The following is an 18,040-nucleotide window of genomic DNA, read 5'->3' as shown; positions in this document are numbered from 1 at the left end:
AATGGAGACGCCTGGTGGTGTAGAGGAAACCGGTTGCAGGAATTTCACGGATATGGGGACGAACTCCTCGCTGGTTTTTCGATTGTCTATGTTTGGCTGATGTTGTGAAGCTTCCACAACCGTCACGTCTGATTGAAACGCAATGGACCAGGACCGTGACGTGTTATCCATCGTTCATCATCATGTTTTCCTTCACCGGAACCATCTGGCTCTGGTTCAGCTTGGGTCCACAGTCCAGTATCGATGGTGATAATCAAAGACTAACATGGGAACGTCCCTTCGACACCGACGGAATGTGGTTTGGTATGCGTACGATGATTTACTTTTTACTGCACGCGTTTCATTACATTCGGGTTCCAGGAACTGTTGCAATAGTTAAAGGCACGACAAGGGCCTGTAATTCAGTTGCATGCCGGCAGTGTTGAAGGGATGAATTCTTGGAATCCTAGATAAAGTGAAATCAATTACCGAAGTAAAGCATGACATGGACATTGATGTCAGTTATTATTTATTGGTATGGAAAAAAGGTGGTCTTGAATATTGCTTCAAGAATAAGGAAATTCTCTCCGAAAGTAGTGGATATTTTAGTTCCCAAATCTCTCTGCTGTTATTCAAAATTAAACAAACCTAGTCAGCGAAAAGCTACATTTAACTCTTTGGTTGTAAATTTCCCACATTAAAACGTTTTATTTCTCCCGCGAATGATAGACCTTCCTTTGTGTGCGGATTGAGCAGCCTGGCACAACACATCGTACAAGCGCAACCGATGATAAAACGAAATGCGTTTGAGTAAATACGATTGCCTTAACGTCCATTTGTCTACATATAAAAACACGTGACACCATGTTGCCGTCCGCTGGCGTCACACCGAAGAAACACCCATTTTGTGCACCGTTTCGCACGCGAATTAAGTTCGTACGCGTGTGCAATATACGCTATCTTGCCAGGGACGTAATCAGGAACCCGTGTCAAAACCGTCCAAAAACCGTCGTCCGGTTGTTTCGTTCCATGTTTTACACACGAAAAATTGGTTTGGTGCTTTCCGGACGCTAGAACGAAGGCTTTCCCTCAACACCCGTACACAATAGCATTCATTAACATTCCGACAATGTTCGGCAGCTGGTTTTTGTAGGTGGGAATGCTTTTATTGCAGTTTCGTACGTCATAATTTTGTACCCAGCCGGTACTAGCTAACGGATATCGTTCTGCGACAATAGGACAAACTTGAGACAAAGCGAAAGAACATTTGGGATTTTGGAAGCAAACATTAGCCTAGGTCCTGTAGGTTGCATGTGGGAACTTCTCGAAGAATAGGTCATCAGCCCCCTGGCGTAGTATCCGTCGTGAGAAGAGATGCAAATATTTAACCTACCGCTCCTACCTCGTGTACACAAACGCATGAAGAAGATGGCTGCTGGCAAGATGAGGCGACATGATAAACCTCCGTTTCGAATAATGTCACGCTACTGGACAAAAGTAGGGTTATTTGGATTTAATGCAAGCAAGTAAAACGTCCGTAAAAGCACAACCCGCTCCCTCGGCGAAAAGATCGGAAATATTCACACAAGGTTTCCGGTTGACCGGATTGCTCTCTCCATTCGGGGAGTTCCTGTACGCAACAAAGCAGGTTAGTACACAGGCACACATTCTCTGTTTGCAGTACTTCATACAGCGTTTCGATCAGTGCTAGTCTCGATCAACAGTCGCCGAACGATTCGGTACTTCCGTTGTGAATTTCTCCGGATACAATAAATTTTAAATCCTGTACCGTGCCTCGTCTGATGGTTTCTACGACGCATTAGCTATCTTGTCCAACAAACTTACCAAATGGAACAGTAAAGGAACATTTGGAACTTACTCTAACTTTTACCTCAAGAATCGATACGCAAGCTTTATGACACATAACAGGACATTGTGCTGTAGGAAAATTTGAAAACTGTAACTAACTAAGCACCAATTTTGACACATCCAAATTTATCTGTACAATGCTCTGAACTCCACAAGCTATGGAAGGACAGTTTCGTTACTTTCGCAAAATGTACCAAAGAATGATGACTGTTCGCGTGCATTCCGGCGCCAGGAAAGCTATCGGCATCCGGAACGGAAAACGCATTACATCTTTCCACCCAGTACACTGTCGTAGTTCGCAGAAAGAGACATTTTTGTTCCCCAGTCTTGGGGTACCGTGCGGATTTCTCCTACGGAAAGACGAGGAGATAAATTAGCGTGTATATTTTAAATGTTCACGGAATGTTGTACGAATCGGACAACGTGGCAGGACACAGATCGTCTTGTCTAATATTGGCAAAACTAATTAAATTTCACTAGCATCCCACAAAAGGGACATGGATGACTAAGCATCAACACAACGCAATTCACACATATTTGGGATTGCATTTGCTGACGATCGCTTTACAGCATCCGGTGTGTACCATTCGTTTGATATACGACACATTTCGAGGGCTTTTTTTCTATTTCGAGATATGCACACCGTTTGAGTTATTTTTGGCAATTGAAGTAGGAAGAAGCCAACCAAGTTTTCTTGTAAATTTTTTCGCGAAACTACGAGGTCAGAAGGATCATAAATATTGTCCTTCAAAGCGATGTTTCGAGACATCGCGAGGTTTTATGAACGTCAATTTAGCGAATACAACAGCAAACGGTTTTCGACAGTCTTTTTGCGTTGTGTGCATAATAGCCAGGCGAAAGTCAGTTTACATGTTGCTATGGAAGCAACCGTGAATTTGGACAATATTTATAGTTCCAGCAATCGCTTAGACATTTCCTTTTTTCATTTATAGCAAATAATGCTATGAGCAGGAATGATACTATTCAAGACCACCAAACCACCGAAACCGAAACCGAAGATTTTAATTATTAACATTTACATCATGGCATAGACATGGATAGTAGAGTTCCAGCCGAAAAACTACAAAAGTTACGCGACAAAATACTTAAAAAATTAAGTCTTTTCGTTTACATCCCGTCAAGCATCGCTACTTTCTGACAATCCCCAAATAACTGACCCGTTTTTTCTTGTCTTGTACCAAACAAAACGCGAAACCGTAGATATCATTTCCAGTTTGAAGTGGAGAAGATAATTCCAAGAAAATTGAATGTTAAATGTTACTTGGCCGCCTTTCGTACGGTACATTTTCTTGGAATAGTATCGTTTTAAGGCGCAACGTGTTGATTGAATGAGTTAAACATTGCTAAAAATACATCTTTCGCAACCACAAAAGTATCGCATGTGTGTTTGTGTGTGTGTCTCTTATTAAATCACTCATTGTGAACACGTTTGCGGAAACAATGAGTATATTTCACCTCCGAAAGCTCTTTAATGGCATCATTTTGGTCGTTCAATTAACACTTGTGGAATCCATGCCGGTGTAATTGATTAAATTAAACATTCTGAGACTTCCACTCCCGTCACAGGATGTCGCAACAATCGGGCACTACACACACCTTCACACACACACATACACCTGGGGAGCTTTTACTTTTATGCTTTCCAAATCGTTTTCCCGTGACGCAATTGGCATGAAGTAAACCCAGATCCCAAAACTGAATTGTTCCTCCACGAATGTTAAGGATGGTTATGCAAATGATGCACACTCGTTGTGGATCGAGATTTAAATGCGATTAACATTCATTAGGAGAAATTAAAAATTATTGGTCCCATTTAATGGCAGTAAAATGACTCAATTCCTTCACGACACTAACAAACACTTATGGCGGTGCTTACCAGACTTTAAATTATGCGCACTTCCGTCAGCCAAACGAGCTGCTCGGCACACCAATATGCTGGACAGCTATAGCAGTTGGAATGTTTTATCTTATTCGATCACTCTAAAGTTTCAAGTGTGGCACACAAAAACGCACTAGAATCCACACACACACACAGACACAGGCACAGGGGTCACCCGGAACGCCTCGAGGACTGCCTGAACTAAATTTATTCACTATCAATCGCGATGACAGGTGATTTTGCATGTGCACGTATCCTTGCACCTAACCATTCAAATGCTTGCACTCACTCGGACTCTATGCCGCGAAAGGATTTCGTACCACCACCACGATCCTCGCTCACCGGGGGCTACTACCGCGCACTGACCAAGTGTTGACTTTATCTCCGTACAGCAGTTGATGAGCATTTACAGCCATCCGCTTATCGTCCTGCCGCTTTTATATTATTCGGCGTTGTGCATTTTTGCCGCCACACCGCAACTAACTGTTGCGCCGTCCCATCGCCGACACCATCGCCGTACAGGGGCCCGCTTCGACTACCCCTTGAGCGGTTTTCCCGCGGCATTCCCGACGACACGGGTTCGGGTACCCGCTGCTGGCATGCTTTACCATCCAAACACGCTGGTTCTCAACGCTCGGGTTGATCTCTCGCTCGGTAGCGAATCGTGCCCGACCGCGATGGGTTCATGCGTGAGTAGCCCGAGCTATACGGAGTGAACCGGAAGCCTCACGAATGAACTGCCATCGTTGGCATGAACTACCACGACCACGTGTTGCCGTACGTTTCATTCGTTTGAAACAGTCAAGCTTTATGCTCCTATTCTGCCCGCTTCCGGTGACTGGAACGAAACGTTGATTAAGTTCGAAGGAGGCTTCCACCAAAGTTCGTATGTTTGTCGGTATGTGGCTGCAATCGACTGAACATCCCCTTCGCACGTGTCCCCTTTTTTTGGGCAGTGCTTAAAACGATCCAAACGGGACCGATTGCTAGCATTCGCAAGTAGGAAAAACTTATCCATTTCCCGAGCTTCAACCAATCCGCTCTGGGCATCCGTCTCGATGGAGTCATTTCAAGCCGAACGAACGAACGGCCTGCGGAGGTCTGGCATTCAGCCGCCGTTGTTGGCGTAGCAAAGCCGCAGCTGCACAGGATTACGCGTACTGCTTATTCATCGTCAATGGCAGCGGCTTTGATTAATGCGAGGACTATTAATTTGGTTAATATTTGCCACCGCTGCCACAGTCGCGAACTTGATATTGGCGAAATGGTGAGATGGGTACTGCTTCTTTGACAGCATGCATCGGCCGGGCGAAAATGTCCGCGAAAGATTCATCGCTGGTTGAAAAAGCGGCTCAATTAGAGTATTAAATGAAACAAACCCACAGTGGAGTTCTTTAAAGCCCAGGTGCTTGAGAGTGATCCACGCTCTGACAAATGTAAAGGTGTTGGAAAGATCAACGAGGGTAGATATGTACATTATGTTTTATTATCCCCGAATGTAACTGAGCTTCTTTTGCTATATTTTTATTCTCATTTCCTTAAGTTAGCTTAATTATTTATTAAATTCGAGAGAAGTTATGATCAATTTTGTCCAATCGACCTACAGAATATGTATCGAATTATTTACAACGCATCATATTTCCTGTCGTTGCTTCTTGTTCATTTTACTATACTCATTACACGTCGGCATACTATTTACATACTGAACCTAATATACCCGTCCATACAACCCCCTTGGTCCCAACGTGACCCAACACACGGCGTCCGATTTTGTTCAACTCTGCGCCAGGCAAAATGATTCATTGCGTCTTATCTCCGGTGGCAAAACACCGTATCTGATACCCTGGCCCAAAACGGTTAATGCAACACCGTTCGAACCGTTCCACCCGAAAATCCCGTTAATAAATCTGGAAACTTTTATTACCAACTCTCTTCGTTTCTCTGGACCACTCCAGTTACATTGTAAACGGTACGGGGACAAAACGGGACAACATAAGCTACCGGTCTTTGCAACAACAAAACAGTGTATGTGTACGTTCGCATGACACTGTGACTCATGGAAGTAAAATGGTTGTTACCGGAGGTTTGGTGTATGTTGTGCAAGCTGAGAACGAAACGTCCTTAGGAACGTCCCAATTATTGACTTCTCGGGGCCGGTTAAAACACACAAGCGGAACAAGATCTGTAAAACGTAACTTGAACTCATTAATCTCTGGTTGAACTTTTACGCGGGACGCTTGTTAAAGAGTATCTTACGAAATTAGAAAGGTTTTTCTAGATGAATTATAGTTAGAAGTAGCTAGAATTGGGAATGAAATGAACGAACAACAATTCAAATACAGCTTCTGACAATATGGCTCACATAATCAAATGAAAAATCTAAATAATCTGCCAATAATCCTCCTAATTCAAGTTCAAGGTAGTTCAAGGATAAACCACAAGGGAAAAGGGAGATTCTCGTGGAATTACTATTCTTTGCTTATATACTCCACCGTAAATCGTGGAGCTAGAACTGTTGTCGATTGTTCGCCTAGCTATTCATCCAGCCCATCATCCATCATCTCACACTCTTCAGTTTGATCGAAAGTAGATGATACAAATACTGCGTAAGGCCGCAAAAATACAGATGGAGCGATTATTTCAGTGACAATCACGATTCAATTTCCTTCTTGACGGAAGGTAGCGTCCGGATCAATCGCACCAATCTGAACCTCGGCGGTGGAGATGCAGCTTAGAAGAGTCTGTTGACTTCTAGCGATGGAAAACAACATGCTTTCACGCTGCACCAAAGGACGCTCCTTGGAGGGTACTTAATACTGCTCTTCGTGGATAAACTCAAAACGACTTTTTGCTGTTCACATAGAGGTCATGGGCTAGCTGCTCAGATTTAAAGAGGTAAGAGTAAAAGGTAGAACACGGCTTCAAAGTCTGCAATAATTTAAAGGTTAAATATTTTGTACAACACACCATTTTCGAGTACCTCGTAAGCTGTTGAAACCAATCAACCCAAAAGTTTGGTACAATATCATCAAAAAAAAAGAAAAGCGTGAACTTCTTTTACTTTTACGATCCATCATTGGGAGCTGCTGGTTTGATAAATAGCGCTTCAAATGAACTTCCGGCCCAGTCCCTTCATTCTTCATTCGCACAAAATATCAAACATGTTACAAATACTCGTCTCGTAAAAGAAAACAAAGAAAACAAAATAAACTAACCACCCACCAGACACTCGCCACAAGCTCGAGGCCGGGAAGCATTTGAGAGGAAAAATGTTCACAATAGCCTTGAATCCTGGGTTTAAGGCTTAAAAAAAAGGATATTCCAACACCCTTTTGAGTACCAAGCATAAGTGGTGTGTGTGTGTGTGTGTGTGTGTGTGTGTGTGTGTGTGTGTGTGTGTGTGTGCGAAAAGCCACAAAAAGGGACGATAAAAATCATTTCTTATGCTGATGGAGCTATTTGGATGAATGAGAATATACAACCGATGCTTCATTTGTTCTCTCAGACCGATTCGGACAGAACAACGTAAAGTAGTACACTAAACTGGCTGCTTGACGTATTACCGCTTCTTCTATTTTGGCAGTAGTGCTTCGAGAGGTCATACCTAGCTTTTAGAGGACTATAGCACGATAGTCAGACCTTTGTGCGGGAGGAAAATCTGGATCCTTACAAGGCCTTACAAGACGCAGTGGAATCTGTAAGACATCAATTCAGGTAAGACATCAATATTATAGCAAGGATCGCTGAAGCTCAAGTGTTTTGAAATGTTTTCACCTATTTCTATCTACACTTCGTCTTGACAGGAACTAGAGTTCAGTTCATCAATTGTCAACTTAAACTCAAACTGGGTCGAGAAGTTACTTCAATTTCATCTACTTCATGTCGAAGTCTCTGTAAGCTCGTATTTTTATAAGCATATAAAGTATGTTGCGAAGCACTATAACTTCACCTAAAGATAGAAATAATTAAGTCAATATTACAAACGATTTGGTTCGAAGTCAAAATAAAACATACTCCTATTGTTTCTGCAATACCCGGTCCTCCCATGTGAAATATATCCATAAAGTATAAATTATCAAATGATGGATGCATTATCTCTTATTTTCGTCATCAATTTTGCGTCTTCGACTGAAGTGCTTGTACGGTACGTAACACACCTTGTGGTATCTATTCTAGCGGCTCTTAAGCATTTGTTGACCTACAAATGGACATGAATAAGCTTTCCTTGAAATGCAGCACTTCTGCCACAGTACCTTCCGCTCATGTCCTTGCGTGGACCTTTGCCCAAACAGTTGAAGCTATTGTCCCCTTCATTGTGGTGCTGCTGGAGCCGGAGAAAGCCATACCTACGTCTTGTTTTGCACAGAACTAGGTGAGTGTTATTAAATTAAGCTGACAGCTGAATCGTCATCCTTCGCCTCGTCCCCTACTCATTGGAAGTAACAAAAATATGGTACAAACGCACAGTTATCTCCACTCAAGGATCTTGCTACAGCCGTGCTCACTCCCGGTTGTCAACACGTGGTATCTGCCCTTTGTGAGCAACACCCATCGAAAATGACTCTTTTCAAAACTTCTTAACCACCGACTGAGGGCCATTTGGGGTGCGGTGACTCCGTCGTAAGCTCGATGATGGTAACAGGAACCACAAAATGGCACACGAACACATGCACATAAACTTGCCGGAAATATTAATCGTCATCTGCTTGCCCACTGACAACGGGTCGGTTTCTTTATTGCTGCGAGCATGTCATTGCAGCTACCACTGAAGCCATTATTCGTTTCCGGTGTCCTAAATTTCTGCTGCGAAATGTGACGGCGAGAAAGGTCCGATTTCTTGGCATATGGAATTTTCCAAAGCAGCAACGCATATGTGTTTCAAGAAAGTTTATTTGGTCCAAACCATGTTTGATAATTCATCAACATGAGCATTTTTTTAACATTATTGTGCGGTCTAACAACGCGATAATTGCCGATTAACTTTATCAAAATGGACACACAATGAGTATGTTCATCTCGTATTCGTGAAAAATGCGTTTTCCATTCCATTGTTTGCCTGTGCCGAATTACGTCACCACCATTATTACCCTGTAGGTAGTAAATCCTCTCTTTAGCCTTCAGTGGCCAGAGTCAGCGAGTCACCTTCCGTTCGCTTTCCATTCGCGGGACATAATTTATGACACTTGCACCGTACCAAATAAATGGATGTTCAGTGTGCATAAATGACGGCAGCGACGAGTCGAGGGAACGTATGATAGCTATCCTCGCTGGTTTTGCAAAACAATCACAACCAATGCCCCACTCCAGCGGTGGTAGTAAAATGGGAGATAAAATAAGGTAAAACCATGTGCGATAAAATGGCGGTTGGTGATAGATAGTAACCGGCACGAAAGAAAGCGAAATTTCATTTCACCACAATCGTCACTGTGACTTTTCGCGTAACAGCGAGCCAATAAACCGTATGCATGGCCATAAAAGCATTGCTCGATATGGTGATAATATACAACGGCTAAGGTGACAATTGAATTTCTCCGCTTCGATTTTCCATTCCATTCCCTTGCTGCTTGTGTGTCGCCAGATAGCACCGCCTGCAATCATAACCCATCATTACAGAAATGGGGCGCGTAAGCCGTAGGAGGAAGCTTAATCGAAATCAAAGTGATAATACCCATAAACTGGATGGCGATAAGTCAAAGTCGATTTAATTCCCGCCTCGAGGGGCCTTTCAATCAGACCGCCAAATCGGGCACGGTAAACGGAAGCATCGCATCGCAGGTTATGCGTGTTTCGGTCAACATTTGGCGTACGTTGCGCTACAGCGTGTAAACCGAGCTGCAACAGAGCTTTCGCTGATGAGAATGTGTCTTTGTTGCTTTGTTTCCTGCGGTGACTGAAAAATGAAGCCATGAAAGATCGTTTTTGCACCATATACACCAGGTCACCATCAGTCAACAGGCAACACACTGTTAATCACCGTCAACTAAGCAGAATGACGTCATTAGAGCGGTGAAAGCTTTCGTAAAGCTTCGCGTGGCCCGCTTCCAGGAAAGGTAGGCAAATGAAAGCTCTTCTCGATGATGGAGCGAAACTGACGTGACGCGCTGAACCATGTGGAATTTGGGAATACGGGAGATACGGGATTTTATTGAATTTCTCTCCTCTGGTGTTTTGGATGGGCGGCCAGATTGTGACGTACGTGGGACGCACTTTATCGTGTGGCACGAACATTGCGTAGGATGCACCGAATGGCGTAGCTGCCTTGCTGCTCCATGTACTTCAATATATATTTTTTGTACAAATTTTGCGTACATCTAAACTGTGACTCCGCCTTCTGGATTCGGCACGGTACGAGACAGAGCAGTACAAAGCAATACAATGATTTGGGTGCCGTTAGAGTGTTTTGGTAGTGATAATGTAACTGAAAAGATTTCACTTGTAATGGGATTTCGTTTAGATTTTAGCGGGAATTTTCTTATTTTTCAATCATGGCTATTTGATTTGATAACAACTGCGTCGCAAATTCCGTACAACACTTGCGACAAAAAAGGTTTTGCTTCTTCGTTTGCATGCAACGTGCCGCCGCGCACAACCCAGAAAGCATAGCAAATAACAAAAACCAAACCAAAACAATATATTTCCCTCCGATCTGCCATTACAAACACATTTGTATCCATCGATCAGTCAACAAACGATGGACGAGAGCGCTCGCGTTCGCACACAACTTTCCAGCGCTCTTCCAGCATGCGATTTGCAATGACCCACATTTTCAAGGTGGCACCAATTAAAGGGCAAGGTGGTAAAACGGGCCGCACAAAAGAGAATGTTGATCTCTGCTGCTAGCAGCACCCGAACGCCCGTAAGCGATGATCTGACACATCAGTGATCTCACACTAACACGAACAAAGAACGGCATGGAATCTCCTCGGCATTAAACCCCCCCCCCCCCCCCCCTGGAGCATTCCGAAAACCGATCCGGCTTTGCTTCGCGTATCGGGCCAACCCTCTAGCGGACGTGCATTGACCCCAAGATCCCCAAGATCCCCATGGTAAGACATGTAAGACACCGGCGGACTCTCTTTTCAGCGGCGTGTGAGTGCAGAAATCAGTACAGTCGGCTACAGAATTTATCAAGTGCTCAGAAGTGAGTTTTTTGGGTTTATGAGATTCAGCTGATGATCTATTATTTGGGTACTATTTGGCTTGTCGGTTAAAAAGCTTATCCAGTTTTTTACGTTCATGAGGTGGGCCGAGAATGGGGTGATGGCCGAGGCGATATTGGCGCGGAGGTTAATAAATTTTCAGAGAAGAACATGAGTGAGTAATACGGTTCTATCGGTTGTGTAAAAAAGCGTAGCTTCAAAGGCAGTTTTAATTAAATAGCAGCTCCGGGTATTGTTTTCCATCCGGACCATCTTCTCGTATGAAGATCTGACTGTCACTATTAACTAACTACACACTTGGTTTAATGGTAACCAATGGTAACCAAGTTAAGGAAGCCAGTGCTGCTAGATCGAAGAACTGTTGAGGTTATATAGCGAAAGAAAAAAAAAGACTACAATAACGTACGGAAATCTGATCTTTGTTGGCTTAGCCCTATCATACAATGTATGTTGGTCATACATATTGTTGGCATGGGGATCAAATCTAATATCTTATTTGAAAAATTGGCCTATTCAGAACTCTGCACGCACACCGATTATAACTTTCGAGCCTCGAGTCAAGTGGTGGGATACCAACAGTTAAAAAATGTGTTTTGGAGGTGCATTTACAGATGATTCATTCAAGCCCTTACTCAATACGGTAATACGTAAAATAATACATTTTATGCACAAAAAAATGGTCCTATCAGCTTACTTGATAGTATAGTTTTTTGAAGCCTTTCCTGGTTTCACTGAGATCATTGTACTTGTAATCGATAGCCTGTCTTATCAACGGAGATCCTAGTATTAAAGCATGTTTAATAGCATTTAATAATTCTTTTACACTTGGAAACTTTACATGTAATGGTTAGATGTGTTCATGTGGTAAATGTAGAACTCTCCAAGTACCTTTCATACAAAAACGTTTATTATTCGCAACCACATCTGACTATTGCCCGAACCGCACTGTAGTAACCTGTTACTGTTTTTACTTCAGCAAACCAAAGATGGTTGCTTTCGAAAAGAATTCTCACAACATTCACCTCTCGCTCTCTCCCGCCATCGGTTCATCGGTGTTGGCGAAGGATACGTAGCGATCTGAATTTGATGTGTGCATACCACAATTAACAGTATCAAATGGTTTGAGACCACTTTTACCACCTTCCAAATACACTAAAACCTGTCGCTCTCAAGGGCATCGTTGATTTGGCCCAGCAACAGCAATCATACAAATGCAAAAGCATTCCCAGCAACACATCGACCGGGTGTGCGTGTGCGTCCACCCCGGGAGTGTCGCGGCCCAAACCAGTTGAATGCTCTCCTGCGTTCGTGGGGTCAAGCACGATTTTTTCTTTTTGCAAGTGAATGTCCGTCCAGTAGAACAGGTGACTTTTGTGAGATTTCGATACATCACTCGAGCATGCAACGAAAGGCACTCACACAAGCAAACACACCCTCAAACATTTAAGCACCGTGATTTGTGGTGTGAATTTAAAAGACTTGACCGATAGGTTGAAACACAAAAGCGACGAACTCGATCAGTAAAATTTCGGCAGCGGATCCTTCGTTGCGCAGCATTTGCCAGAGATTAATCGCGATGCAAAATCTCTTCATTGCCACACAGCTTCACAGTTAGGTTTTGTATAGTGTTGGTGAGTTTGGTCGCACGGGCAGCCTCCACACAGCAGGTCGTGCACACAGAACGCTTCGGGGCAAACGCTTTTCTAAGCCCTTCCCGTCACGATCTCCCTGACGATCTGCACCGGCACTCACCTGCAGCTTCGCGCTCCCAATATGTACCGCTAGTGGTGTTGTGTGTTGCGGCCTCCATACGGCGAAGAATGCGCACATGCCGCGGCTCGATCTTCTCGTGAAAGGTCGATCTTTCGATTGGCTTGCCTCGTCTATGTGTATGTGTGTATGAGTAGGGCGCGCACACGCGCATTTAACCATTTATTCAGTTATTTTCTATGCGTTGTTGTTCTTCATTCGTTCTGATTTCGTTCGTTTTCGTATTCTTCTGTCTCTTTTATCTCTTCTTCGCGGCTCCATCAGCTGTGGTGATTCAGTTGATGGCCGCTGCGCTCCTCCCGATCGAGGCAGCCGTTGTTTATTCGTAAATATTCGTCAACGGGTGCCAAACCGAACAGCGCAACCCCGGGAACTTCTCGTCACTCGACGTCGTCGTAAGCTCGGCTCGAAAATACATCGCGTGCGGCCGCGTGTACAGGTTGTGTGCATAACGAACGGAACCGGGATCTCGACGTTGGTCGCCGATTGCATAAGACTTTCCAGCCTCAGCTGGCACGGTAGCAGGTTTCCGGGCCAAACATTCGTTCCTGCTCGTGATCGTGGCTTGGTGGAAAATCACCACTTTGCACAATGTGTCCGTGAAGCTCCCTGTCCTGTCCATTACGATCGTGCGAACAGAAAGTGCAGACAGTTTGCAACGTGGAGCACTGGAATAGAGCTCCGTTCGAGGGTTGCGTTTGTGTGAGTGTTTGTTTTTGTGCAACATGTCGTCGAACTCGTGCAAACACGGTGACCGAGAAAAGGATCAGAATAATAATTTCGTCAACTCGACCGCCCACGGCGGGGCGGGAATTGATCGCGAAGCACGAGCCCGCCGCATTGCGTCCCGATCGGCAAGAGATGATCTCCAATTGTTTCGCGGAATTCGCAATCAGCACCACTACCAGCAGCAGCAGCCGCAGCAGCAGCAGCACGTGCAACAGCAGTCACCCACATCAGGTGGTGGGCGTGCTGAACGAGACACAACGGCTGGTAACGGAGGTGGGTCGCAAGTGACCGCTAAAGCAATGTGGGGCAATGTCAGTGCCATCAAGGAGCTGCGCGAACAGGAGCAAAACGATCGACAGCTCGGCACTCGCGCTACAGGACGTCGGCAGTGAGCGAGCACCTATGTGAAGTATGCACCGAAATGCTCGTGTATGTGTATGTGTACGTGTATGGTGTTTGTACACAATGTATGTTAACATTTTCCTCGGACTAAATCGTTCATTAAGAACGCACCCTGCTTCCGACTTCGTCACATTGTGCTGTGAATAGCTAATTTTACAATACGACAAACGACTCCCTTCGATTGTCCGCCCAGAAATTGGGCGATCGGAAGGCATCACAAAGTCTAATTCCTTCTGCTCTGTGTGATATATTCGATACGTGTATTAGATAAAAACAAGAAGAAGCAAAAGATGAAGAAGCTCAATCAAATGGACTTTGTATGCGCTCTTATTTTGAACGGGCAGTTATCTCAGAAGTAGTTCGAGAAGCGATCGCTCGCAAAGTGACCATCGTCGAACACTAGCTAGCCGGGCGGTGGAAAAGCATTCGTGAGCATCGCAAACATCGGTTTCGGATGGTGTGCTGGTAAGTTTTTATACCATCTTCCGGAATCTTTCTGTAAGACACACACACTAACAACATGCCTCGGACTGGGTGCTCAAATGGGGTTCTCTGGCAGTGGAAAAATGAGAATGACTTGGGTTGTGTGTGTGTGTGTGTGTGTGTGTGTGGTTAAATGTAGGTCAACGGTGGTTGGAAAATGCTGGCTTCATTTTTCCATCAATAGTTTGTCAACATAAACAATAATTATCATGACGGGTTATTTAAATCACATAAGAAAATAAAATATAAAAACATAAAAGGAAACGTTCCTCCGTGCAGAAATCATGGGTTTCCTGAAAATTTTAGCAAATAACTCAATATTTAGCACCAGTAACTTACACTTATTATGGTCTAGCATCATTAAAATAAAAGTAGTTTTCGTCAGACAAGAAATCATTAGTCATAAAATCCCTCTTTTTGGTGTGATTTTGTTGGTCACGTTAACAATCAAACAAAGTGTTATAAACCAGCGAATTAACAAAACGTGTTTACCATAACGTAAATTTATATAGTCCTTGGTTTATCAGAAATACTCTTACAATTACAGTTTTATCGCTGAAGACACAAAAATAATACGAAATACAAATATTGGCTTGCCTTCATTAAAACGCATCCAAAGGTGTCGAACCCAGTTTTCGTTTCGACTTGGCCCATGCAAATGATGCTACTGGTTGTTTGTTGAACGGTAGATTTTGAGACATTTGGCTTTGTTTGTTACACAACCTGATGCAAAATATATGAAAAGATCAAAAACATATTTTTAAAATTTACAATCCATTATTAAGTAGTAGCACCACCGGGGGTGGCCCGGTGGTGGAGGCGACAACGGCGCCGGTCTTCAAACGGCAGGACCGGAGTTCAAATCCCATCCGGACCGTCCCCCCGTAGTGAGGAATGACTAACTAACTACATGGTATCGGCAAGTCTAGTAAGCCATTTTCGATGGCCGGCATGACCTTAGAGGTCGTTAAGACAAGAAGAAGAAGAAGAAAAAGAAGTATTTAATAGTAGAATTATTTCTTATTATCATCGGAACTAATTAACATCACCAACTTATTAAAATCAATCAACCAGCTCTTATTAACATCGATGCGTAACGTTAATTATATACAGGATTTTCGGGATTTTTTTACTGGATGTAGTGTGACCATTTAAAAGTAGAACTGGATTCAGGTACTCTCTGTGTCAGTTGAAATCACGAAACTTTTCATTAAGGACTTCATTGAAATATTTCAGTGCTGGCAATGCTGAATCACTAATGCTTTCAAATGTTTCTGTCCAAAACTGCTTGGAAAGGTGTCGAATACCTGATCCAGCGACTTGGTAATACCTTACATCACCCTTAATAGAATCCAGAAATGGCTTCAAAATTCCTAGTTCTACTCGCCCACTTTATATTACATTACATGGAACATTATTTACTTAAGACTTTTGAATTTATAAAATAATTTGTTTATCCAAGTGTAAACTGTTACACAAAATAAAAAAAATAATTCCATCATACGATGATCAAGGCTTCGTACAAAGTTAGTGTGAGAAATTCTACATGAATTTTCATCCCTAGCAAGTCGGTAGTCAATGTTCGCAGAAACAATCTTTCTAGGTAGATCTTACTTACCTTTGTTGGCAAAATAACGATCCAAACCTACTAATGGGCGAAGAAACGTCGAGTCAAAACGCCACCACAACCAGTTTCGCGGTTGCTTATATCACTTTCTTCGCATGTATCGTCGCGCCCTTGTTCCGGAACGATCGTGAAGCGTTAAATAGTTTTTTTTCTTCTTCTGTGCTTGTGTGTGCCTTTTGCTTCTGCTGAGCCCGGTTAACGGCTTTTGCACGTTGCAGATTGAAATCGTTCCTGCTCTGCTTCCTCGAACCAGTCACAGGTAGGGCTGATGGGTTTTTAAAAGACTCATCTGAATAATTTGCGACACACCGCAACGGGAGGTGACAATCGGCTTGATAATCATCACGAGAAACCAACCACACGACGAAGCATTCCACAGCGCGAGCTTTTGCCCGCTCATCATATTTCTATGCCAGCACCGTACTATGTCACTCAGTACGGGAAATGAGGTGAAATTATGCCGTTTCACCATACAGGCGCAGGGTCCGGAGGATAAGATGGCATCAAACGACAACGTTAAGATGTGTAACGCTTCTTACCGGAACACACCCAGGAACAGGAATTCAATTGGATTGCACTGTGCGTGGCACAACTGGCGTCGTGCCAGTTGATGAAGATGTCGACTAGGGTGATGGCGATGATTCTGATGATGATGATGATGGTGAAAATAATGACGGTGTCGAGGATGATCGCCAAGGGAAGGAAACATCCGCTCCAGGAGATGTTGGGTCGATTTATGGGTCAGTCATTCTCCAGACTAAGTCAAGTTCAAACGCGCAGCGTCAGTGTCGGATTCGCGCCGTTTGCCTCCGGAGTTGTCAGATCTGTGTCCTCCTTGGGACGATATTTGGGTGGCTTTTAAACGATGTGCAGTGACCGTACGAAGTAACATTATCGAAAGAGAGTTGTAAAAATAATTTATGCCTGAAATTTGTGAAGTGAAGCGATGACGGTGTAAACTAAATGTGGTGTCAGCAATCAGTGACAACTAAAATCAGAAATTTGCGTATAAAGGTGTGATTAATCGCTAACCCTCACTAATGTATTAAAGGCCGCTCTACTGTTTAAAAAAAAATTAAAACCTCTTTCTCTGCAAGATACTTCATATTCCTGTGTTTGAAAATGTGTAATCAATATAGTTTATTACGACTGTGAAGATGTCACTACAAAGAACAGAAAAAATGTCTTTTAAATGTCATTTTAAATCTCTTAATGTATCAAATCCTATTGACAAATACAGTTTAAAAATAGTTAGGGAAAAGAAATCAAATGAAATTATTAGTATAATCTATTTACCCGTGTTTTACAGATCAAACTAAAACCAACGCCCTTTCAATTTGCACAAACATGCTGAAATGCAAGTTTTATGATCCTATATCTTCGTATAAACGAGAGTTTCATTACTTATCATTTACAGTTGGCTCGGGGCCAGTCTTCTCCATGGCTGTCTATCAATTGCGATTGAACATTGATTAAACTTATTAAAAACTCTCATAAAATGGTCAATCACTTGGCAAGAATGGCGACAAATGACCAACAAGAGACACAGACAATAAATCGAAATGTCCTGTGCACTTCGAAGCAACGAGCTCATACGACCTCCACAAAGCAGCCAACATCAACGGTCAAGTGGTAAGTGTAAATTAAACATAAAAATGACCTGCACCTTGCTGTAGATCATGTCATATTTTATGACTTTCTCGGTAATAAACATACTTTCCAGTAGAAGGATTAGAAAAAGCGATACAAATAATGATGCTTATCGTTTCTAGTTTCATTTTCTTACGTATTTTTCCTTTAATTGAGTAAGAAAATAAACATTCCAAAATCTTTCATTTGCAATAAACCGTAGTTGCTTGTAGTGACATTATTTAAAAATTCCACATCTTGTATTTACATTAAAACAGCTACATGTGCAACCAAATGCAGTATCTTTCGTTTGGCATAATTAAGAACCGCTGTTTGCAATTGTTAACAATTTCTTAGCATAAACACAACGAAGAAACAACCAACACAACAGTCGGAAGGCGTGTGAATGGCATAAGCGAACAATTTTCAAACCAAAACAACACTTACCCCACACCACGTTGCCAGACCACGGCCGCCGTTTGGTGCGAGGGT

The 18,040-nt window shown here is 43.1% G+C and overlaps 1 protein-coding gene across 1 annotated transcript; it reads left to right on the top strand.

Moving 5' to 3' along the window:
- Positions 1-13,403: 13,403 nt before the first annotated feature.
- Positions 13,404-13,799, top strand: LOC126559406 (uncharacterized). The gene has a single exon (XM_050215559.1). It carries the CDS (start codon positions 13,404-13,406, stop codon positions 13,797-13,799), a length of 396 nt encoding a protein of 131 aa, XP_050071516.1.
- Positions 13,800-18,040: the final 4,241 nt, after the last annotated feature.

This window comes from Anopheles maculipalpis, chromosome 2RL (assembly GCF_943734695.1).
Source record: "Anopheles maculipalpis chromosome 2RL, idAnoMacuDA_375_x, whole genome shotgun sequence".
Classification (NCBI taxonomy): domain Eukaryota; kingdom Metazoa; phylum Arthropoda; class Insecta; order Diptera; family Culicidae; genus Anopheles; species Anopheles maculipalpis.
Note: the sequence above shows the minus strand (reverse complement) of the source record. Positions and strands in the feature narration are given on the sequence as shown.